The following is a 25,349-nucleotide window of genomic DNA, read 5'->3' as shown; positions in this document are numbered from 1 at the left end:
CCATCCCAGCCCCCCCGGGCAGGCAGCACAAGCCATTCCTTGGCTCCAGCCAAGGCAGACAGACTTTCTAAGATTATTTTTTTCCTAAACAATGTGGCTGGATTTGACTGCAGCACAGGGAGCAGCCACTGATGACTTAAGCCCGGATGACAACAGAACAAAAAACGAAAATCTGAGGCTGCTGCAGAGAGGGGATGAGGCTGAACAAAAATGTCAAGGGTTGGGCCACCTTGCCAAGCCAAACGTTGTTAGGAGAGCTTGGGTGGAATTATCTTCCCCAGCGAGACTATTTACTCAGAGAGTGGAATTACAGGGCTCAGGGCTCTCTGGTTTTAGAGCTTGTTTTGGTTCCCTGTGCTGAGCTCCGGGGCTTTGGCTCGAGGGAAGATGAAGTTATTGGAGAGACAAAGGAAAAACAAAGGTGGAGCTGTGGGCTGGGAATTGCTGCCGGGGCTGGATGGGCTCGGGTCACCCCGCCCGGCCACCTTTGTCCCCCGGGAGCGCCGGGCGCTATCGCCCGAGGTATTTAATCAGTGCCATTAAATATAGCCTGGGATCAGATTCCAGGAATAGCTGCAGATAAGGGGTGGCACCATCCCAGCTTCCCTCTCCTCACTTCCTCCCAACGCGGGAGCCAGGCCCTGCACCCCGGCCTCACATCAGCTCATTGTCCGTGGGGAAACTGAGGCACGGGAGCAGCCACGGCGGGTTTGGTGCTCTCCCATTTCGGGGTTTGGTGCCTCCCATTCCAGAGCCAAGCAATAAATCCCTCTGTTTTCAATTCCCACTGGAGCAGGGCAGGGAGCTGTGCCGGCCCCAGCTCTCTCCCACGGCTGGGGAGAGGATGGGACACCAGGGGCTGGCCCGGGCTTCGGCCGCGTCCCAAAAATCCCTCAGCAGGGAGATTTAGGAGATGAGATTTCAGTTACGATATTTTAAATTTCCCACTGTTTTGTTTGTAGCTTTTGCTAGGAATCTGAGAGACTCGGAGCACGAGACGGGGCCTCCGAAACGGAACTCAAATAAACCCAAAGGCAGCGCAGAAAGGGTTTCCCACACCCCCCTCCTCTGGATTTCCTGGAAAACATCGATCCCAGCCCTTTTAGGGAGAGCTGTGGGGAGCGGCGCTGCTGTGGGGTTTGGGATGGTGGCACCCCGAGCTGCGGGGCTGGGGGAGCCCGGGGAGCCCCGCAGAGCCCGGGTGCCCCCCAGAGCTGGCAGCTTTCCTTTCTGCTCCTTATCCAAACACAGCTCCGGCCCCACCGCCCTCCCGCTCCCCTCCCAGCTGCTCTCTTGCAGTTGCTGGAAAACTTCTCAGCAGCAGCCGAGAGCCCGGCAAAGCTGTAACGAAAAAATGTGCTCTGGCTGGAGGAACATCAGCCCTGACTTCTTGGAATGGCTGGGGAAGGAAACAGGGATAAGGAAGAGGCGACAGGGGGGCGAAGGGAAACGGGCAGCCCCTCTCCTCCTCCGGCTCCCATCTAAAAAGCGATGGGAGCCCCGGGGAAAGTCTGGATTTCCTCACGGACCGAACGAGCCACGTTTCAGGGCAAGACCCGCAGGGCAGGGCGGACTCCGAGCTCCTGCTCAGAGCCGGGGCTGGCTCGGAACGGGGGCTCTGAATTCACTCTCAGCTCCGGGGCTGAGAGCGGCCCCGTGCCCGTGCCCGGTCCCTCCCCGTGTTCTGGGGCTGAGAGCGGCCCCGTGCCCGGTGCCCGGTCCCTCCGCGGCCAGCGGGACCCGCGGGGCCGGGCCGGGAGCTCCGGGAGCGGAGCGGAGCCGCAGCGCGGGCTCTGGGGGCTCCTCCCCGGGGGCAGCGAGCGCAGCCCGGATCCCCCATCCCATCCCATCCCCATCCCTATCCCCACCCCTATCCCATCGCACCCCATCCCGCCGGCCCGCAGCCCCCGTTACCTGCCGGCCCCGCCCGGCCCCGCGGGGGCAGCCCCAGCAGGACCCCCAGGAGGGCGAGGCGCAGCCCCCAGCCCGAGGCCGAGCCGCGGCGGGGCCCGGGGGGGCCCGGCCCGGCCATGCCGCCGCTCCCGGGCTGTCACCGCCCGACTCGGCGCCTCCGCCCGACCTCCTCCTCTTTATGCCGCGGGTCCCTCCCCCGCCGCCGAGCCCCGAGCGCGGCCGGCCCGGCCGGGGGGCGGCGGGGACGGGGCGGCTTTGTTCGCCCTTATTTATTGCTGTGTTTCTTGGCCCGGCCCGGCCGCTTAATGAGAACCAGATCCGCGGCTCGGCGGCTCCCAGGCTTCCCCCGCCCGCCGCGGCTCTATCCATCATTCATCATTCATCAGCCCTCAGCCATCCCTCCATCCATCCATCCATCCATCCATCCATCCATCCATCCATCCATCCATCCATCCATCCATCCATCCATCCATCCATCCATCCATCCATCCCCACCACCACTCCCCCCCTTTCTTATGCTCAAGTAAAGCCTGGGGTGTTCCCACAGCTGCCTCCACAAGGAGATGGGCAAAATTGATTAAAGCAATTCAATAACTGCACATACCCCACCCCAGAGACACCTCTGTGACCTTAAATCTGCTCCACAGTTGCTGTTATTGTTAATATTGATTATATTGATTATTAACATCAGTATTTTATATTCATTAATATAAATACTACTAATAAAAATGTTAATGCTATTAATAAAAATGCTCTTAACTGTAGAATCACAGAATGGTTTGGATTCTGTGGAAGGGATCTCAAAGCCTACCCAGTGCCACCACTGCCTTAGCAGGGACACCTCCCACTGTCCCAGGTGCTCCAGCCTGGCCTTGGGCACATCCAGGGATGGATTTTATTGCCATCATCACCCCAGACCCACCAGAGCAGGAGCAGGGAGTGTGGGGATGAGGGGATGCTCCCTTCCTGCCTGCACACATTCCCAGCCCCTTGGCTGCCTCCCTGGGGCCAGCCAGCTCTCCTGCCACATTCAGGGCAAGGATTCAGCAATAGTTATTAAAATCCCAATAGCAATATTGATTAGCAGTAGTAATTAAAGCTTTGCAAATGATTTATCCTGAAAACGGGGACAGCTACCAGGCCCCCTACCCAGAGTGCTCCAGGGAGCTGTGGCCCAAGGGGACATCTGGGGACAGGAAGGCACAGGGGACCTCCCTGGGGTTTCCTGACACAAGGGACAAACAGAGCAGAGCTGTGGCAACCGAGTCAGAGCCCTGCTGGCACCAAACACCGGGGGTGCTGGGAGGGGGCCCTGGGGTGCACCCTGCAGCTGCAAACATCTGGATGGAGCTGAGAGCTTCCCCATCAGCCTCCAGCCCTCCCCAGGAGGGTCAGTGGCACTGAGCTGCCCCTCCTGCCACCACAAGCCCTCCCCAGGCACCTCAGGGAGCCTTTGGGGAGAAATTCCTCCCTGTGAGGGGCTGAGGGCCTGGCACATGTGCTCAGAGCAGCTGGGGCTGATCCAGTGCCCAAGGCCAGGCTGGACATAGGGCTGGAGCAGCCTGGGACAGTGGGAGGTGTCCCTGCCATGGCAGGGGTGGCACTGGGTGGGATTCCATGGAGTTCTGCCTTTCCTGGGCCCCTCTGCACAGCCCCAGGCCCCACTGAAGCTTCACCCCACCCTGCAGGTCCTGCCAGCTCCAGGAGAGGATACACAAGAGGAGAAATGCTCCAAACCCATCCCTGCCAAGAGGGAATGTGGGAGCATGGGGGGAACCCGAGGGCATGGCTGGGGATCAGCAGCCTGCCACAGACAGGGACAGACAGGGACACAAACAGGGCACAGACAAGGACACAGAGCAGGACAGATCCCAGGGCACAAACAGGGACAAACAGGGACACAAACAGGACACAGACAGGGCACAGACAGGGACAGATCCCAGGGAACAGACAGGGCAGATCCCAGGGCACAGACAGGACACAAACAGGACACAGACAGGACAGATCCCAGGGCACAGACAGGGACAAACAAGGCACAGACAGGGCACAGAGCAGGACAGATCCCAGGGCACAGACAAGACAGATCCCAGGGCACAGACAGAAGTCTCTGCTTCCCCCAGCAATGTCCCAGGCTCTGGGATGGCCCTGCCCAGGCTGGCAGCAGCAGCTGGGGAGGCTGCAGAGCTATAAATGCCTTTGTGTGGGCAGGAGCAGGCGCTGGCCCCATCCCCTGTCACCAGCACAGCCAGCAGCTGCACCCAGCCTGGGGCTGCAGAGAGGCCAGGGCAGCACGTGGGGAGTGCTGGGGTGTGACGGTGTTCACAGGGGTCTGAGGATGAGGGAAGAGATGAGGATCTGACTCCGTGTTTCAGAAGGCTGATTTATTATTTTATTATATATATTATATTAATACTATACTAAAAGAATAGAAGAAAGGATTTCATCAGAAGGCTGGCTAAGAATAGAAAAAGAAGGAATGATAAAGGTTTGTGGCTCAGAGAGTCTGAGCCAGCTGATTGTGATTAGCCATTAATCAGAAACAACCACATGAGACAAATCACAGATGCACCTGTTGCATTCCACAGCAGCAGATAACCATTGTTTACATTTTGTTCTTGAGGCCTCTCAGCTGCTCAGGAGGAAAAATCCTAAGGAAAGGATTTTTCATAAATGATGTCTGTGACACTGGGGGTCACCCAGAGCCCGGGGTCACCCAGAGCTGGGGTCCCAGACAGGAGAGGCCCTGGGGCTCTGGCTGAGGCTGCTCCCCCTCCCAGCCACGCCCTGTCCCCAGCCATGGACACGGGCACAGGAGGGTGACCCTGGGCAGCCACAGCCTGGGGCTTGCTCAACTCAAACTCCATCACCCCTACCCTGGCCCAGGTCCCGCTGCAAGGGACACCCTCGGGTGTGACAGTCCCAGGATCAGGGCATTGCTGGGGTGCGAAAAGATCTCCAGGATCACCAGTCCCACCTCTGCCCAATTCCCACCTTGTCCCGAGCCCAGAGCTCTGAGTGCCACCTCCAGGGCTTCCCTGGACACCTCCAGGGATGGGGACTCCAAACCTCCCTGGGCACTTCCAGTGCCTGACCCCCCTTTCCATGAGGAATGTCCCCAATGCCCACCCTGAGCTCCCCTGAGGCCGTTCCCTCTGCTCCTGTCCCTGTTCCCCTCCTGGCAGGAGCTGTGCAGAGCCACAAGGGCCCCCTGAGCCTCCTTTGCTCCAGGCTGAGCCCCTGCCCAGCTCCCTCAGGGATTCTCCAGCCCCTTCCCAGCTCTGTTCCAGTCAAACACCTCTGTGCTGCTCACACAACCCTGGCAGAGCCAGGTGAGCCTCCCCAGAGCAGATGTGCCCCCAGTGCCACCCCAGGGACACAGTGGTGTCACACAACTCCTCAGCTGTGTCCCCTCTCAGTCAGTCCCAGGGGCTCTTCCCTGGCCAGAGGAAGGTCAGGGCTGGCTGCTCAGTGGATGAGTCAGGAGGGCTGGCAGGAGCAGCCAGGACAGTTCATGGGATGCTCTGAACCCATCTCAGGTGGGGGAGCAGCACAGCCTGGGGGAAACAGCTCGGATCTCTCTGCCTTTGGGAAGTTGGAAGGAGCCTCTGGTGCAGCAGCAGGGCAGCAGCACGTGGGCACAGGAATAAAATGAGAGTGGTTTGAAAAGCCCCTTGTCCCCGGGAAGGCAGGCAGGCTCTCCCAGTGCCTCATCCCCCTGGAATCTGAGCTCCTCCCAGCAGCATTAATCAGCGTGGCTCCCATTTGTCACGCCGAGGTCGCTCACCCTCCCGCAGGGTCCCATTTGGCAGCAGAACTCACTTTATCTGCTGATGTAGGGAGAAAAATATTACTAAAAGCTTGACTTTCAAACCTTGCTCGTGTGAGAGCCGGGCCTTTCCCATTTCCAGCCAGATTCCTGCCCCAGGCTGAATTCCTGCCCTGGCCCCAGGAGCAGCCAGGGGCTCACAGAGACAGCACAAAGGAAACAATATTTTAAAATCTGTTCCACTGGATTCAAGTGGGATCTGCACTAATGAACAGCCACTCAGGAAGTCATGTCTTCCTCAGGGAACTGTTTCAGGAAAAGTGAATTACAATCCAGGATGCACTCATGGAAAAAATGAGATGGACTTCGAGGAAGGCTGATATAAAGCCCATAATAATCCATAATCCATCTAATTTCAGGTGCCAGTGCAGGGGTGGGCCTGCATGGTCTTTAAGATCCCTGGCAATCCAAACCATCCTGGAATTCTGGAAGAGTTTTCCTCACCTGCTTTGGCACAAATCCTTCATCTTCTCCTCTCCAAAGGCTTCCCATGGTGTTCTCAGTGACAAAACAAATGGGCCAAGAGAAACCCTGGGAGGAGTCCCCAGCATGCTGGACAGGCAGAGGGACAACAGTGACTGCAGATTTGGGAACTTCCTTTAATGGGGCACTTGAGCTGTGTTTCACATCCGCACTGCAAGGCATTTCCATGGAAACCCTTCCAGATGCCAGCAGTGCCAGAACGTGTCATGAGCCCCTCAGCCCTTGATGGGACAGGGGTTCTCCATGCGAGGGGTTCCAGAAACACCCAAACCCCTGCTGGAAAGGGGCTCCAGAAACACACAAACCATCTGGAGAGGGATTCCCCATGGGAGAGATTCCCAAAACACCCAACCCAGCTGGAGAGGGGTTCTCTATAGGAGAGATTCCCAAAACACCCAAACCTGCTGGAGAGGGGTTCTCTATGGGAGGGGTTCCAAAAACACCCAAACCTTCTGGAGAGGAACTCCCAAAACACCCAAACCAGCTGGAGAGGGATTCCCAAAACACCCAAACCTGCTGGAGAGGTGCTCCAGAAACTCCCAAACCTGCTGGAGAGGGGTTCTCCATAGGAAGGACCCCCAAAACCCCCACAGGGCTGCCCCCACAGAGGAGGGTCAGGACTGATTGCCTCGGGATGGAATTTACAGAATAAAGGAAGAATGAGTGGAAATGGTGATAAAAGAAGAAATGGAAGGTGCTTCTGAAGGGAAAAAAGCCTCTCATTTTGAAATAAAGCACATTTCAAAAGCAAAAGTGGATTTTTGCACCTCTTTTCCATTTCCTCCTTTTCCATCTGATCCAGGAGGTTTCCCAGCTGCAGGTCAGGCTGTGGACACACATCTGTCCTACACAGCAATCCCTGGGGGTGCTGTTGATCAAAGGGCAATTCTGAATCACTGAAACACAAATCTGCTCCAAGAGTGTTGACAAAAACCAGTCCTGCCCCAATTCCCCTCCCAGAGCTCTGCAGGATTCACCCCAGAAGTCTGAGTGCAGTGGATTTGGAGGGGATGACTCCACTCTGGAGCCAGCACAAGACAAGCACAATTTCCTGAGTGTTTGGAAAGCAGCTTGGTGTGCTGGAAGCAGTGGCTGCAAATGTCAACAGCTCCTTCCCAGAGCTGCAGACACTGCAAGGGAGCTCTGCATGCACAGGAGGGCAGGGACAGCCCTGGAGCAGCTCAGGAGCATCCCCAGGGACACATCAGTCAGGGCAGGAGGGATGGGAACACCCTCACCAGCAGCTCTGGGGGAACTTCCATCCCCCAAAGGTTTGTCCAGGCCTGGAGTCCCCATCCCTGAGGGATTTCAAAGCCCTGTGTTTGTGGCACCTGGGGACACAGCTCAGGGGTGGCCTGGCAGTGCTGGGCTGGATCTCAGAGGGGTTTTGGGCCCTGGCAGTGCTGGGGGAACACTGGGCTGGGTCTCAGAGGGGTTTTGGAGCACAAGGCCCCTCCAGCTCCCTTCATCTCCTCACTGAAAGCTTAAAGGCACAAATAAGGAGCGGCCTTGAGCAAGCTCCAAGTGAGGCAGGAGCTCGCTGGGGCTCCAGCACCCCCCGTCTCTTCTCCCAGGGAACAAATCTGTCCTGTGTGTCTCAGGATCCATCAGAGAGCTCAGCCCCAGCACACTCAGCACCTTCTGCTTCACACCAAGCTCATTTCCAGCCCCAGAACAGAATTCCAGAGGCAAGGCAGCAATTCCATCCCTCCTGATCCCAAGGCAGTGGAAGGAGCAAATTCCAGCTCCAGGCCAGGTAGGACAGGGCAGGGGTGGCACTGGATCCCTGCATCCCAAAGGAGGCTGATGCTGTGATAAACAGGTAAAACTGGACTGTGGGAGGTGGGAAGATCTGAGAAGAGGAGCCACAGCCTGAGCTGATTTATCCTAGCCATGGGATGGTGTAAATTGTAATCTGCACTTCAACTTCCATTTCTGAGACCATATCAGATCAGGGAATCCTGGAATGGTTTGGGTGGGAAGGGATCCTAAATCCCACCCAGTGGCACCCCTGCCATGGCAGGGACACCTCCCACTGTCCCAGGTGGATCCAACCTGGCCTTGGGCACTGCCAGGGATCCAGGGGCAGTCACAGCAAATCTGGGAATTCCAGCCCAGCCCCTGCTCACCGTCCCAGACAGCAATTCCCTGCCAAGATCCCAGCCCAATCTCCCCTTTCCCAGTGGGAGCCATTCCCTGGCTCCTGTCCCTGCAGGCCTTGTCCCCAGTCCCTCTGCAGCTCTCCTGAAGCCCCTGCAGGCCCTGCAGGGTCTCTCCAGAACCTTCCAGCTCCATGGTGCCCAGCCCTCCCAGCAGTGGGTGTTCCCTCCCAGCTGTTTGGGGCTGAATTGCCACAAACATCTGTGGCAGAGAGAGCATAGGAAGCCACAGCTCACACCCACTCTGTTTTCCTCAGATCTCTTTTCCTGTTTATCCATCCTATGAACTGCTCAGTGATGATCAGATGAAACTGAGGCTTGAGCACTTCATAAACCTCCTCTCTGCCCTGCGTCTTTTCAGTGACGCTGGCCCAGGGCACAGCCAGGGACCCTGGCAGGACAAAGCATCAAATAAAACAGGGATTCTCCCAGGAAAGCCCTGAAAGCTCCCACCAGCAGCACCACAAGTGTCTCTGCTCAGCCCCTCCTGGTCCCTACACAAACACAGCTGCAGCAGTTAAAACAACTCAGCTGTTTTATTGAAGTACAAAACATAACAAGTGAATTTTCTACATTGAGACAGGAATTTTAAAAAATCTAAAAATCCGCGTTAAAATCCGTTGAAAATAAATATATAAAACTGCTATTCCAATCAGGGAGTTATAAATATGTTATGAACCAAGTTTTTCCAGACTCTGTTTCCTCTGAAGTGCCTAACACCACTATAAAACCCCAGCTATTTATTTAAAACCCTGACACTCCCCCAAATCCCCGATTCTTACGTAGGGCAGGAGCAGTGAGCACACAAGGGAGCCAAGAGCACAAAGTGGGGCTGCAGAAGCATTTAGTGCCTTCTCCTGTGCCAGGGCTGTGTGTGCCCAGCCCAGGCTGGCTGAGGTCAGCTCCAGGACACCTTCTTCCCCAGGACACGGCTGGTGATCTTCTGGGGGAAAAACAGAGGGACATGGGTGAGTTTGGTGCTTTGGAAATTAACAACGCTGAGCACAGGTTCTCTGTGCTCTGAGGGGAAACAGAGGGACACGGGTGAGTTTGGTGCTTTGGAAATTCAAAATGTTGAGCACAGGTTCTCTGTGTTCTGAGGGAAAAACAGAGGGACATGGGTTAGTTTGGTGCTTTGGAATTAACAACGCTGAGCACAGGTTCTCTGTGCTCTGAGGGAAAAACAGAGGGACATGGGTGAGTTTAGTGATTTGAAATTAACAAGGCTGAGCACAGGTTCTCTGCACAGATTGCTGTGGAATCCAGCAGGGGGAATACCCATGAGCTGCTGCTCCTTCCAGCAGCTCTCTCCAATTCACTGGCATCACAAACTCGCTCCCCCTCGTGGAAGAGCCTCAGCATTGGAACCAATCTGGATCTGACAAACTCAGAAAATTCATTTCTGCTCCAGTGGGGCTGCGAGTTCTGATTGCTGCTGCCATCAGATCAGAGTCTGTCCCCACTACAGAGTGCAAAATTCCAGGGCACTCCCTGTCCCCTGATCTGACTGGGATGATTTTATGCTCTATTTGAAATTGAAAGCACAAAAGCAAAGGGCTGCTGGGACAGAGCATCAGCCCAGATCCACGTGCACCCTGTGATAAAAATAACTTTGCTATCTTAACAAAGAGAAGTATTGAACAATTTCACAGATAAGGATGTCTGTGCACTCCAGCCCAGGGATTTTTATGGCTCCAGTTCTAGGTGGGCCCATGTTGTTTCCCCCTCACTCAGTGCCAAGAAAACTTTTTATTATTCTTTTCCCGTCAGTGAGCTGCCCCAAACTGTCACAGAAATGCCTTGAGACCAGCTCTGTCTCATTTTTGGAGCCATTCCACAGAATCTGTGGTTGATTTTCAGGCATAATGAGCCTCACCCAGAAGCTGGTGCCATCCTCACCAAACCATTCCCTGATTTACAGCAGCTCTTCTGCACCAGCAGGGAGAACGAAAGCACTGCAATTATTTACTGCCATGAATCATCACCTCCCTTCCAATCAAACCCATATTTATGTGCAAAAGTTCTGATCCTATTTCCTCCCTGCTTCCAGCCCACTCTGCCACTCCAAGTCAGTGACTGCCAGAACTCATTAATTCCCCAAACTTTACTATACCAGCATCTGGAATTCTCAGACCAGAGAAAAAAAATGTCCTGAAAATACCCTGCTCAAGTATAGCAACAAATTAAAGTCTTTCTAGTGGTAAATTCCCCAGATTAGAGTAGGAAGATGTTTTACAGAACACATTACAAGTGCTGGCTTCCAAAATCCAATGACTGCTGCTCCCAACAAACAGCCAAGCCTGTTACTCCAGCTCTGGAATACTCCAGGAGTTTAACACTAAAACTGGAGTGCAAGTTTAACAACCAGAGTTTAAAGAAAAGGCCAGTTTTAGTTTCAGAGCCTGCCCATGTTCAGGGACACTGGTTCATCCCACAGCTTCCCAGAGAGGGGTCCTGGCTGAGCAGGGCCAGTGCTGGGCAAACAGAAACTGCTGGAACCCTCAGAGGTAACCCTCCACCAGGACTGCAGGCTCTAGCCTGGATAAATCAAAGGTGACTCCAGGCTTTGCTAGGCATGGCTGGGAATTCCCTGAGCCAATCTATCTACAGCCAGGGCACAGGAGAGCAAACCCAGCTCTGGAAGGACACTTGTCCTTCTGGGATGTGCTCCAAGACCCCTCTGTTCCACCCCAGGGCCTGCACAAGCCCTGGTTTGTATCATTTCACCAGCACCACCTTCTGAGCCATTTTTCCGTGGGATGGGAGGATTTCAGGAAAGGAAAGGTGCAGCAGAGCTTGGCTGATGAATGGAGCACACCTGGGCAGCCCCAGCACTGGACTGCATTGCCCTGGGTTGTGAGGTGTGGCTGGGGTCGCATTCCACCTGTCAGAGCTGGGGCAGATGGGTGAGTTTGGGGCCAACCCCTCCATGGATGTGCACATGGAAGAACCATTTACACCCAGACAAAATGGCTCCAAAATCTGATTTTGCTTCTGGCCTGCTCTGCCTCTTCCTTGCCATGGCACAGGAAGGTGTGGGATGAAAAGGGGAGCCCAGATTTGTTTCCAGCCCCTGGCAGGCCTTTCCCTGAATGGATCCAGGCACCTCCTGTCCCTACAGCACGGCCAGGAGGGACAGCCACAGCAGCAGGCTGTCCTCTGGGCAGAACCCAGCTCTTCCCTCCTGTCCTGGGATGTAAGATAAGTGTGTATTCTACTGCCACCTGTCAGAGCTGGGGCAGGTATCCGCTGCTCATGGGGCAGTTCTCTTCATCTCTTCCACAGCCAATCCTCCCTCCAGGAGATCTCTTCTGTTAATGGGCCATTAATTATTAATTATCTGCTGTTCATGGGCCACTAATTATTAATTATCTGCTGTCCATGGCCAGTGAGTGTCCCTGCATGGCTGATCAAATTCCATCATCCCATGGGGAGATGCTCCGCCCAGGGGAGGAACCAAGCATTCCTACCTGGATCCAATCTGAGCTTTGGGACACCCCAGCAGCCTTTGCCCACTGCATTCCCAGAGGAGCAGCTTTCTGCTGCCCTGCATTGCCAGAGGGAGCCCAGGCCCATCTCCAGCAGCCCTGGAGCTGCAGAGGAAAACTCCCCCCTTGTGCAGGATCCCTGCTGCAGCAGAGCCACAGCTGGCACTGCAGGAGGGCTGAGCCCCCATGGGATGGGGCTGGGACACCTCCCTGACACACAGGGGGCAGGGCATGGTCTCACTCTGGCAGGGTTGTTTTGTACTATTGCATTTGTATTTTTAATTTTCCTGTTAAAGAACTGTTATTCCTATTCCCATATCTTTGCCCAAGAGCCCCTTAATTTCAAATCACAATAATTCAGAGGGAGAGGTTTACATTTTCCATTTCAGAGGAGGCTCCTGCCTTCCTCAGCAGACACTTTGCTTTTCGAACAGACATCCCTCAGCAGATCCCTGTGTCTGGGACCCTCTGAGGGAACCTGGTGCTCCAGAGGGGAGGGGTGTCACATACAGGTAAAACCTTATTAAAAAAACCTTTCTAAAATCTGGCCTTGTTACTCTGAGATAAGAATTACAATAGCGAGAATTAGTTAGCAAAACAATCTATTCTTGTGAGAAGACAGCTCACACCTGTGGGGAGGAAAGTTCTACCCCTGTGAAACATTCCCTCCCCAGGAGACAAGAATGTGAACATAGCTGGAAAGAGAAAGGTTTGATGGACACCTACAGCAGCCATTGCCAGCCAGCGAGCTGAGCTTCACTGAACTGCTGACCAGTTAGATCCAGGCATGCTGCCTTCTGATAGCCATATAAATATAATAAAAAATATATTTAAATAATGGAATACTTATATTATATTATATTATATTATATTATATTATATTATATTATATTATATTATATTATATTATATGTGATATATTATATATTCTATTATAATATGTATTATAATATTTAATTATATAAAGATAAATATATAATAGAAATATATACCTTCCATATTATATCTATATTTATATCTATATTTATATATCAAAATATATATTTTATATCAAAATAAATATTTACAAGATATAAAAATATAATATATGCTATCTAAATATATAAAATATATATAGAATGTATATTTTAATAGATAAAAATATACCTAGTATATATATATATATATTTTTTTTTTTTTTATTATACATATTAATATAATAAAATATGAGCTATGAACAGAGGTCACTCACAGTTTTGTAGAGCTGAGCCCTCAGGCGGTAGGAGCTGTACTCCTGCCTCCTCTGCTCCTCCTCCCTCTTCCTCCTCACCTCAGGGAGCTGCTCGTACATCCTAACGGGACAGGAAAGGCAAAACCAGATATTTGAAACTGCCTGACACTAAAAACCACAGCTGCTGTACACAAGGAGAAATATTAGAAAAGCCCTATAAAATATGGTTTAGGCCCTGTTACTTTGGCTAAACTAGTAGCCAGCTTGTAAGTTTTTATGTGAAAAAAATTAGATTGAGAATCAAGTCTGCATAACAACTTATTCTTGTAAAGGAAAAAGTAATAACAAAAGATCTGTCCTATGAGAATTTACAAAGAAAAAACATAAACATCTGAAGAAAAAAAAGCATTAACACATACACACACACGAGCACCTTCTAACCAATACATTGGGTGTTAAGGTTACTAACCAATTAGAGTCAAACACAATGTCTTTAAAAACTGTATAAATGTGAGCTTATGTATATTTATTTCTATTTTTACACTATTTTTTATATTTATATATTTGCTTTATTTATTTATTTATTTTAATATGGGCATGAAGAAACTGAGTCCCATCTGCTTTACTGGAACACACACCCTCTGCTTTAGCCCCACATCCCTAAGGGCTGCTGGCCAAGCACATCCCTGACAAATGTGTTTGCAGTTTGCTGCTGTCCCACTGTGGAATCCACAGCAGCACTGAGCCTGGGAATTCCTGCCCCTGGGGTGGCTCTGCTACCCCTGGGATGCCTCTCCTGCCCCTGGAACTGCCCCTCTCCCACCCCAGCACCTCCCCAGAGCAGCACCTGTAGCTCTGCCCTGCCCTGGTGACCCAGCTGGAGCTCAGTGTCTCCCATGTCCCCAGCCCAGGACAGCCCCATGTCCCTCCAGCCACGCCAGGAGTTCAGCACAGCCACCACCTCACTGAAGCTTTTTAGGCATTTCCAAAATTCCAGTGCTTTCAGTAGTGTTGCCCTGCTTTGTCTTCTCCTCTGCTGATGCTTCCCCAAGTTTTTCTTCAATCCTGGAATGGTTTGGGTTGGAAGGAACCTCCAAGCCCATCCAGTGCCACCCCTGCCATGGGCAGGGACACCTTCCCCAGACACCCTAAGAATACTCTTAAATGCTAAAAACCATTAAAACATATCATGAAAATCATTAAAAATCATCAAGGGGTTTATTTTATATATTGTATTATTGTATAGTATTACAGTAGGTGTTTAGTGGAATCACAGGGAAACCAAGTTGGCAGAAACCTCAGCAGGCCACCAAGCTGCTGCTCAAAGCAGGGTCCATTCCAAGGCTGGACCAGGCTGCTCAGGCCTCATCCCACCAACCTGGGACTATTTCAGGCTCTGCCACCTCTGCTGCTCCTGGCCCTGCACCTCCCATCCCATTCACAGCAAAATTCAGCTGCAGTGAGCTCCCATTTTTCACCATCCCTTCCCGTGGCCCCTCTGCAGCTCAGCTGCTCCAAGGGTAAATCCATGGACTGTGCTGGGCACTGCAGAGATGAATTACTGCAGTCAGAAATAACACAAACCCTACCCTAAGGTGGTTTCTCCAAGGGTAAACGTCTCTGCATTCCCTTGGGGTGATTATTTCTATAGAAAGCCTTTTGCTTTGGGGAATGCTGCCTTGCTGCTGCCCCAGTTACCCACTTTGGTAATTTCTAATCTTCCTCAGATGCTCCAGTGTCCTCCAGCCCATTCCCTCTCCATGTGGGACCCAGTTTGCTGTGGATGGCTGACACTGCAGCAGAATCCTAGGTTTAGCTACAGAAATTATTTACAAAATGATTTTGTTTCTTGGAACTTCTAAGCAGGACATTTCTCCCTCTGATAAGGCACCTGCATTTTTCACTGAAAAAGCTGAATTATTTGCACACCCAGTTCTTTGACTGCAGACAGGATTCAGAGCTCTTCCCCACCGAGGGCACTGATCCACCTGAAATAAAATTCCCTCAATTTTACCTTTTAGATCTTTGAAACATTTCATGCTTGGGAATTGCTCTTCTTTTTTCTCTCATCAGGAAACCTGAATGGAAAATTTTGAGAGAAGGGAATGATGAACGAGTTTGTTACTGCAACAGTCTGAGTCCTTTGTAAGTTTTATAGAAGTTCTCACAAAAAACTCTTTAAAGATCTTACAGACAACAGGCTTAAATAACTGTAATGAGTTTAGGAGAAATACAAAGTAAATAAACACACCCTAAAGCACAATGTGGGGTTCATGAAACCAAAGAATTCAACACAGAGCCCTAAAGTACCTCGGTTGGACAGCAGGTGATTTGCAGTCCTGCAGTCTTTTCTCCTCCTTGCAGGCTGCAGCAGCTGCTGGGGTGGCAGGAGCTGGTCCCTCTGGGCTGGCAGCAGTGTTTCCCCCTGGGCTGGCAGCAGCTTTTCCCTCTGGGCTTTGTGCAGCCTCCTCTCCTCGCGGAGCAGCCGCAGGTGCCGCAGGCGCTGCCCCGAGCGCGAGATGAAATCGGGGCGGTGCAGGGCCAGCGCCTCCTGAGGGGACACCAACACACCAAGCTGGGGCTGGCAGCTGCAGGGGAGACCCACAACACCCACCACCAACCCCAGAGCATGGAAAAAATCCCATCACAATATTGGGTGTAATACAAAACTCCTGTCCTTAACGCCAGTAGCCTCTGAGCCTCTGCTTTAACAACATGGAAATAAACTGGCCAGAAAGGAAAAAGAAACCACCAAAATAATAATAAAGAATAATAAAAACTCATTTTGATCTCATGCTATGTACACCTCAGTACTGTTTCTGCGTGGAAACAAGCGTGGTGGAATGTTCTGTCAGCTACACCTCCTGGCTCCTGAAGCCAAGGGGTTTAACCCCTGTAACACCAGACCAATTCAAATACTGGGGAAATAACCTGGGGCAGGATCCTGGGGAAAGCCAGGCTGCCAGAGCAGTCCAGGATGTGCCCCAGCAGTGCCTGGGTCAGGGTGGGCTCACCTGCAGGGTGAGCTTGCCCAGGGGCTGCCCCAGCCCCCTGCCAGCCCCCAGGGCTGTCACTGCTCCCTGGCCCAGCCTGGGCTGCTCCTCCCAGTTCTTCTCCCTCAGGGGCTCTCTCCAGGGCTTTGTGCTGCTCCAGGGCTCAAACCAGGCCGGCCCAGGGCCAGGAGGGGCACTGCACTGGTTTTCTTTCCTTGATTCACATTCCAAGTCCTCTGCTGGGATGAGCCACGCAGTCCCTGTTAAAAGAGCATGGGAGAGAAAGAAGATTTGAGGCAATTCCTGTGCCCGTTGTCCATCCCAATCCACGGTCCTTTATTCCTGCAGGAATGAGGGGACACAGCCAGGATAGGGGATGCCAGCTGACCCAAGGGCCATCCCAGATCATGGTCAGGAGACAGAGCTGAGGGAAGAGGAAGGGGAGCACTTGGAATGATGGTGCTTTGACCCCCCCAGGTCACACCAGGCACAATGGAGCTCTCCTGGGGATGGAAAGTGGGCAGGGGCTCGCCAGGGTCCCTCCAGTGCCTACAGGGGCTTCCAAGGAGGCTGCAGAGGAACCTGGGACAAGGGGAAATGGTCTGAAGCTGAAGGAGGGCAGGTTTACACCAGATATGGGGCAGGAATTGTTCCCTGGGAGGGTGGGGAGAGACTGGCACAGGAATTTCCAGATTTGCTGCGGCTGCCCCTGGATCCCTGGCAGTGTCCAAGGCCAGGCTGGACACTGGGGCTGGGAGCACCCCAGGACAATGGGAGGTGTCCCTGCCATGGCAGGGGTGGCACTGGGTGGGATTTAAGGTCCCTTCCAACCCAACCCACTCCAGGATTCTCCAAGTGGAGAATGAATTCCCTGTCTGACTGTGCTTATGTGGCTTCTCCTTTTCTTGTTATCCTGTTTCTATCCCAATCCAGTGGTTTCCCCACTCTCACCCTCCCATCCTGTCCCACATCCCTCAGAAGGGCAGGACCTGGGGTTAAACCACAGCAGTGCCCAGGTTTGCAACTAAACCCAGCCAGTGCCAGCACTGCAGCAACCCCTCACTGCAGCTGAATTCCTGGGGAATTTCTGTGAGAAACACCTTGGGCAGGTTCAAGAGAATTCCTTCCCCAGCAAGTCTTTACCAAACACCACTTTGAACGGCCCAGGTTTCATTTTCCAGGTTTCTCTCCATGGAAAGAACAGTTATTTACCAGCAATCACACATTTCTAAGGAGCCTTTCTGCTGGCCTAAGCCCTGTGGCTCTTCATCCATGTTTTGGAACATCAAATGCTTTCCATCTCCCAAATGCTCAACCTGTCTCCAGGAATTCAGTTACTCACAGTTTACACATACAATGATGCGAATGCATCAGCTGCGATTCTGAGCAGATATTCTGAATTTTCTAAATTAAACTCTTATGAGAAAGAATGATCAGTCCCCACAACAACAACAGTGATGAGTAAGGGAAATATTTTTAAACATTTAATTGTGACGTTGTGAAGAGTGGCAGGAATTTAAGAGACAAAAAACATAAATGAAAACGTCAGGAGACTCCAGCAGCAGCCTAAAAATGCAATTTTCAATAACAGTCGTGTTCTTCCCAATTTTCACTCAAGTGCTCTGGAAAAATTTCCTGGGAAGCCTCAGGGCATGAGACATTAAGGACAAGCTGGTGACCAGCACTGAGAGTTCAACAGAACCTTTTGTGTCTCAGAAGTTCATGTTAAGCACCTACAGGATTGCCACCTCTCCACCTTGTTTATTCCTCTCCAATGAGTGCATTTCCTGCTGTAACAGCTGTTCCATGGCTGAAATTGCCATCAGAAGCCAGCACTGCAATCCCTAGCAGGGTTTGGTTAACTCCCATGAAATCCCAGTAGGAGGAGGCTGTGGCAGGGCCAGCTCTGTGGAGACCCATGAACCCACCAGGGAGAGGGCAGTGGGAATGGCCTGGAGAGATGCACCTCAGGCTCTGGGCACTCCTCACAGCTCAGGGTGAGGAAAGAGACTTCCCCCAGGGTGCCCTGCAGCTCTGTGTCCATTTATCCAGTTCTGTCCTGCCCATTGGCCTTCCCTACATGTTCATGTTCTAGAGAGTTCTCCCTTCCCCATTACCCCATTGGTTTGTGCAACCTATTGCCATCCACCCTGGCATCCCCTGTTGTGTGGAACCCTCTGAATCCTCCCCCCAGAGAAACCCCCAGGGATTGCCTTGCCTTGGAAGGATCTACCATAGAGTTTCCCCAGCTGAGCTGATGGAGAGGACTCAGCCCATGGTGCTCCGAGCACTACTGCCAATCCACATCAGATTGCCTCCCCCATGGGCCAGCTGACCCTGCCCACCCCAGTTACTCATCCCTCATCCCTCCCAGCAGGTTGCTGCCCTTTGCCCACCCCTGTGCCCTCAGGTCACTGACCCCACACTTCAACCTGTGCACACCCCATGGTTTGGTCTTTGTCCCTGATCCTTTGGCATGCTTTGGAATAAAACCTCACTGGAATACATCATACAGAGACCCTTCCTGTGCTTCCTCTGCTGATCTGTGTGTGTCTGTTTGTGCATGGACCTGAAATGCTGTTCTGGTGGCCTTACTCTGAGCACCTTCTGAAGGAGACACCTCGAGGTATCTGCAGCATTTCTACCACCCTGCCATGCTGCAACACTGTCAGTCCCTTCCCTTTGTACCACCCCTGAGCCCTCAGACCACTGGATCCCCGATTCCCTCCTCCTGTATTTATACCCTGGACCCTCCTTTGTGTTTTTCTCTGGCCCCTGGATCCCTTCAGCATTGTCTGAAATAAAACACATCGGAACTCCATGCCTGGACCCCCCTGTGCCTTCACCCTCTCATGCTCTGTGTGTGTTGAGACATGAGGTTAGGGATTAACTGAGGTTAGAAACCCATTTCAGATTCAGGTGAAGTGTGCTGCTCTGAATTGTTTAGTCTGTAGAGTCTATCCATTTGCTGTGCTTGTAAAAAACCTGTGCTTGCAACAGCCTGCAGCTCACAAAGCTGCCTCAACAAGGCGAAAAGAGTGTGAACTTCCAAGCTAGAAGAAAATAAGAGGGGCCTCTTAGACCTTAAAACAAGATGGAAACCAAAACTAAAGCTACAGGAGATGGATGGACAACCAGAGAGCTCTCTACTGATCAGAACTAATTGTGATAAATAAATACGCACAAACCTATTGCAAAGCTTAATGCACAGCAACAGGTTAAGGGACAAAAAGGAAGTTTGGACTCTCAAGAGCACACATACCTTTAGAAATTATTCAGCTTGTACCAGTGCTGTAATAAACACAGCACTTTTCAACTGTAATTAGTTGAAGAGCTGTCTGTCCATAGATCAGTGTGTGTGCCATGCTCTCGTGGCTCCTGCCCCTTGGCACAGGATGCTCTTGGGGCAGGGTGTGTGCACCACCATCACAGGCTGTGACACAGCCCTGGCTGTCCCCAGGCCTGCCCAGGTGTCCCCAGCCCTGCCCCAGGTGCTGACCTTGCTGGAAGTGCAGCCTGCTCCTCCTGGTCCGTGTGTCTGTCAGCATCCTGCCCGGCTGTGCCCGGGGCTGCTGCCAGGCTGTGCCCTGGCCCTGCCCAGGGGGCTCCCACAGCTGCTGGCTGCTCCTGGGCGTGGGGAAGGTCACCCCCACATCCCGAGTGTTCCTCTTGGTGGCACTGCTGACGATCTCCAGGTCCCCTGCAATGGAAACCAAGGAGAGACACCTCAGTCCCGTGTGCCAGGGCAGGGAATGACCCCATTCCAGCCAGGAGTGAGGAATCACATCCTTCACCCACCCCCAACAGTCCAAACCTTTCACATTTCTATTTTACACTTCCCCAAAGCAAGGAGAGTTTCCAGTTATGTTACTGCTTGATAATCTGAGGAAAATTAAAACCAAATACCCCAAGCAAAATATTCATTTATCTGGGGGTGGGAATTCAACTGGAATTAACTCTCCCCTATGAAAATCCTTCCCTGATTCAATCTGCTTGCACACAAGCAGGAATAAATAAATAATTGCTGTATCTGATGAATAAACCAGGGCCATTACTCAATGTGATGATGGGGAGTTGGCGTGGAAATGAAAGCAATGAAGAAACTGCTAATTGCCACCAGAAAAAACCCAACTGCAGAACTGCACCAGGCCAGGAGCAGCTCAGGACTGAAATAGAATTTAACACCCAAAATATTCCCAGGAAGAACACAGAACACTGCAGTTGCCTTCTGAAATAGCATATGCCTACAAAACCCATTCTGGGAGGAACAGATGTCTCGGGGAAAAACAATAGATAAAAAAGGCAGCTCACCTTTGCCATTGGAATGGAGCAGAAGCTGAGGTTAATAAACTTACAAGTGAGAAAACTGGTTTTTAAAGCAGCCCAAGAAGGGCAATTGAGCAGCTCACCTTCACTAAACACATCACCCTTCCCTGCCAGCATCTGGAGTGAATTTGGAGGGTGCTGCCTGTACAGAGCCATCACCAGAATACCCAGAGTGTGGAAAACAGGTTCCAAATCAGGAGAGGCAGGAGGAGCCCAGGGAGGTGTGGGATTCAAGGCCTCACCTGCCTGGATCCCTTTGTTCAGCATCCGAGCCCGTCTCTTGTGGCTCAGGGCACAGCTGGGCCCCCAGGAGCTGCTGCTGGCACAGGTGGAGTCTGAGAAGGGCATGGTGCTCTACAAAACAGGTAAGGGAACAGGAATTCCCGAGATTCCAACCCAAACAGCAGCACAGAGCATCTAAACAGAAAGCAGTCATTGCTTTTCCCTCATTGTTGTTAATGCTGAGCCCAGGCTGAGCTGTCCACCTGCTCTCACAAATCCCAGCCCTGGCTCCACCCCGTGCACTTCCAGCAGCCTGCTTTGGTACATCATTGAAAAGTACATTATTTACTTTATAAAAACACACTATTTCTGTGGGAAGAGCTTGCTGGCATCAGTCAGGACAGCACTGGGCATCCTCCAACCCACCTGGGGCTGTTCAGCTGAAGGGAGAGCTCAGAGGGGGCTCCAGGAGAGCTGCAGAGAGACTGGGAACAAGGATGGAGGGACAGGAGCCAGGGAATGGCTCCCACTGCCAGAGGGCAGGGATGGATGGGACCTTGGGAATTAGGAATTGTTCCCTGGGAGGATGAGCAGGCAAAACCCTTTCAAAACAGGGGAAGCTCCCTCACCCTGTGATCCTCACCACACAGTCCTCGAGGTGGGAGAAATTCCATAAATCCAAGAAACAGGAGGGACATGGAAGGAGCAGGGCTGAGGGGAGTGTCACACCTTCACTGCCACCAAGCCAGGTGTGAAAGCTGCAGGGCTGGACACAGCTTGCAGATCACACACTGATTGCAATTAACAAAGCCATTAAAAGCAGGAAGGCTGTCCCAACCTTGGCTCAGGGGGTTTATTATCACCAGTGACCTGGCAGCACCTCCCAGCACAACCTGACAGTGCCCACGGCTCCCCTGAGCTCCAGCTCTAATTACAGAGCTGCAATCAGCAACCTGGAGAAAATTACCTGGTGTCCTGTGAGTCACCCCCAACACCAGCCCCTTTATTCCCCTTTCCTGCAGCTCTATCACCCCAAGCAAAACTAAATACTAGAAGGAGGCCATGGGAATGCAGAGGCCTCTTTATTCCCTTTACTACAGCTCTATCACCCAAACAAAACTAAATACTATAAGGAGGCCATTCTGGCTCTCATAAACCTGCTCTTCTTTAATTTCCTGTAACTATCCCAGCTCCAGGAGAGGCACTGCACACATGCATGGATATGGATTTCCTTTCAGATAATAGAGCATGTGAACATCTGAATTGTGAACGTGTGAATTTGAATTATGTGCTTGGCAAAAACGTGTCAAACCAGGGAGAAAAACCCCAAATCTGCCCTTCCCTGCAGCACTGCCCAACAGCAGCCACCCAGCCTGGGCAAAACAGCCCAGAAATGACCAAAATCAGAATTTTAAATTAAATTTGCTATTTTGCCATCTATCTTCTCTCACCCCTTATTTGAGGGGGCTCATGTATGTCTTCAGATGGATTTTTTAAAAAGGATATTTCACCAGCAGATAAAAAATGTGAGTTTCTAAAGCCATGGGGGTTCAATGAGCCTTTAAAGGGTTTATTCCCCATAGTATTAATTCCATTTGTCATCTCACAGGTGATTTAACACGTTAAAAAATCAGATTCGGGTTTAAGATTCAACAGACCCTGAAAAATTAATCTTGTGAATGGAACGTGGAATAAAATCATCTTCTGAATTCTACAACTGTGCCAGAAATGTTGGATCCTAATGCTGGTGTTCTGGTTAATAGTCCTAAAACTGCATAGTTCAGAACAGTTTTATTTTACCTTCAAATAAATGTTATGAATAAAAATATTAAATAAAATATTTTCTAACCATTCTTCACCTTCAAAAAGATTGTTTCTTCCCTAGATTAATTTCGTTATTGGCATTCTTTTTAATTATTTCATAATTCACTGGCTTATTTGACAAACAGACTTGGAGCTGTTTCTATAAAATAAAATAGTAATTTAAATTAAATCTGGTAGTAATGATGCCAGTTCCACTTTCATCTGGAAATACAAAAAAATGAAAGAAGTAATTCAATATTCCTCACTTGTTCTGTACTTTTCAGCATTCCTGTGGATCACAGAGCCCCTGAACTAATTCCTTACTAAAATCACCAAATCCAGGCTGAGTCCCAGTTAAGAACATTTCCATTTCTCCTGCCAAGGGCAACAGCCGAATTCACCTGAAGGAATTATTCCCTCCCCTTTCAGACAGCTGCACTGCAGAGCTCTCACCTGAAATTCTCAGCTCTTTAAAAAGAAAATCCTCACAACCAGCCAGACAAAACAATTCACAAATTTTTACAAGCCCAGCAGCAGGGCAACTCCAATAATTGTATGGAGCCTTGCCCAGGGATGTCCTGGCTGCAATTTCCATCAGATTTAGAACCTCACTGAGCCTGCAGGTATCTGTTCCCAGGGACTGGGACACCAGGATCTGTTCCCAAGGGAATGGGGACAAGGAGGGCACACCCAGTGGTGTGTGCCAGCCTGAGCTGCTGCCCTGGCTCGGGATGGAGCTGTTCCCAAGGGAATGCAGACAGGGAATACAAGCCCAGGGGGTGTGTGCCAGCCTGAGCTGCTGCCCTGGCTCCTGCACACTCAGACCTGAGCTGGGGCTACCCCATGGAAGGCAGAAGCCTCCCATGCAAACCAGTGATTCCCAGAAATTCTGTGATTCTGAGATTCCCAGCGACTCCCAGTGATTCCTAAGTATTCCCAGTGATTGATTCCCAGAGATTCTCAGAGATTTGCAGTGATTCCTAGAGATTCCCACAGACTCTCAGAGATTCCAGTGATTCCCAGTGACTCTCAAGAGATTCCCAGTGACTCCCAGTGGTTCCCAGAGGTTCCCAGCGATGCTGAGATTCCCAGTGGTTCGCAGTGACTCTCAGTGGTTCTCAGAGATTCCCAGCTCACAGAGCTGGCAGCAGTTGGGGTTCCTATGGGGATGGGGCAGTGCTGGGCTCAGGGGGCTCTTACCTGGCTCTGCTGTCCCTTCCCGAGGCTCTGAGCAGCTCCCTGGGGACATCCTGCAGTCCCTGCTCCTCCACTGTGCTCCTGCCACTTCTCAGAGCGCCTCTTCTGCTGGCTGATGGCACGGTACAGCCGGGCCAGCCTCGGGGACAGCTCTGGGGACAGCTGTGGGGCTGGGCTGGGGGCGTCGGTGCTTGGGGCCACCCTGTGCTGCCCAAAGGCCTGGAGCAGCCTGGCTGTGTCAATGGTGGACAGGGACAGGGAGCTGCTGCTCCCAGAGGCAGGGGAGGTGTCCAGCCCTGTCCCCGTGTCCCACGCAGAGGTGCTGCAGCTGCTGGGCTCCCCGCTCAGCCTGCTCTCTGAGGAGCTGTCACTTGGCATACCCAGGTGCTGCTGCTCCTCCAGGATGCTGCCCAGGGGCTGCTGCTCCTCCAGGATCCTGCTCAGGTGCTGGATCACCTTCTGCCCTGCCCTGGGCTCCCCGGGGCTGCTGCTGCCATGGCTCACACGTGGCCTCTGTGCCGCTCGTGCTCCCCTTGGCCCCGTGCTGCTCCCAGACCTGGCTTTTCCTGCCAGCCCAGGTTCTGGCTGTTCCCTCCCCTGCATTTCCTGCTCAGGAGCCCTCTCCCCAGCAGCTGTGGGTGCCAGGGTGTGCCTGATGGGGTTCTGCAGGAGCCTGGCCAGCCGGTCCAGGCGCTGCACGAGGCTCAGCTCCCCGTTCCTCCTGAGCTGCTGCTGCTGCTGCTGTGTGCCCTGGCGCTCCAGGAACCTCAGCCACAGCTCGTCCAGGCCGCCCCTGGCATGGCCCCTTTGCTGTGGTGCCTTCCCCAGGCTGTCCTGCAGGGGAGCAGCTGGGCCCCGTGGGGCAGGATCGGTGCCAGCAGTGCCCTGGTGCAGCCCCGTGCCAGCTGCCCCGTGCCCAAAGGACCCCCTGGCACTCAGCTCCTCGCTCCTGCTGTCGTCAGCCTCTGCAGGGAGGGCAAAGAAGTGCCCTGCTGTGCCCAGGGCAGCGTGCCCAGCTGCAGCCCTGGCCCTGCAGGGCTCCCTGGCATGCTGGCTGCAGCGCTGCCTGGTGGGCATGGCACGGGGCTCAGGGACACCACGGGAGGGTTCTGCAAGCTGAGAACCAGCTGGGAGCTCTGCAAGACACAAAACACAGGGATGTTTCACTGCTCTGCTTCAAGTGCAGGATTTTCATGCTAAAACTCCCAAAACACCACAAAGGATTAAAAGCAGGATCACCAAGCTCATTCCCAAACGCAGTGAACTGGGAGATCAGGTTTGAGCATTATTAAAATCACATAAACAAATGTTTTCTATCTTTTGAAACATGGAATCCAAGAGAATATTCCATGCAAGTGAATCTGGGGAAGAATTTACTCCACCAATTCCATCTCACGGAACTGCCCTGACCAACCCTGAACTGAGCCTTTGTTAGAGCCATGGAAGGGACCTCAAAGCCCATCCAGTGGCACGGGCAGGGACACCTCCCACTACCCCAGGGTGCCCCAATTCCCATCCAGCCAGGCCCTGGACACTGCCAGGGATGGGGATGCCCTGGCCACCCTTGAAACACACCCAGCACGAGCCAGGATCGCTCTGCAAAACAGCTTTAAAGTGATTTTTAATATAATGTAAAACCTGTCCACTTTTAAAATGTGCCTTGTGATTTTTGTAGAAAGGACTGGGTGCTTGCATCTCCTCCCTGCCCAGCACAGGGGCTGTGGTGGA

The 25,349-nt window shown here is 52.2% G+C and overlaps 2 protein-coding genes across 2 annotated transcripts in view; both read right to left on the bottom strand.

Annotated features, from left to right (window-relative positions):
• LOC132072551 (disintegrin and metalloproteinase domain-containing protein 33-like) overlaps window positions 1-2,043 on the bottom strand; it is a 33,081-nt gene extending 31,038 nt beyond the window's left edge. Inside the window, 1 exon segment of the mRNA XM_059470947.1 lies at window positions 1,915-2,043. Coding sequence (XP_059326930.1) covers window positions 1,915-2,032 — 118 coding nt within the window. The 5' untranslated portion in view covers window positions 2,033-2,043.
• A 6,856-nt stretch (window positions 2,044-8,899) lies between these two features.
• Window positions 8,900-25,349, bottom strand: part of ALMS1 (ALMS1 centrosome and basal body associated protein) — a 30,702-nt gene continuing 14,252 nt past the window's right edge. The window contains exons 7-14 of the mRNA XM_059470116.1: window positions 23,625-24,757; window positions 20,642-20,753; window positions 19,573-19,773; window positions 16,095-16,333; window positions 15,391-15,631; window positions 15,095-15,158; window positions 13,102-13,201; window positions 8,900-9,325 (exon numbers count right to left, since the gene is read on the bottom strand). Of these exons, the coding sequence (XP_059326099.1) occupies window positions 9,281-9,325; window positions 13,102-13,201; window positions 15,095-15,158; window positions 15,391-15,631; window positions 16,095-16,333; window positions 19,573-19,773; window positions 20,642-20,753; window positions 23,625-24,757 (2,135 nt within the window). The 3' untranslated portion in view covers window positions 8,900-9,280. The remainder of the gene's footprint in view (window positions 9,326-13,101; window positions 13,202-15,094; window positions 15,159-15,390; window positions 15,632-16,094; window positions 16,334-19,572; window positions 19,774-20,641; window positions 20,754-23,624; window positions 24,758-25,349) is intronic.

This window comes from Ammospiza nelsoni, chromosome 4 (assembly GCF_027579445.1).
Source record: "Ammospiza nelsoni isolate bAmmNel1 chromosome 4, bAmmNel1.pri, whole genome shotgun sequence".
In the NCBI taxonomy this organism is placed as follows: domain Eukaryota; kingdom Metazoa; phylum Chordata; class Aves; order Passeriformes; family Passerellidae; genus Ammospiza; species Ammospiza nelsoni.
The sequence above is the reverse complement of the archived record's forward strand: the minus strand, read 5'-3'. Positions and strand labels throughout refer to the sequence as shown.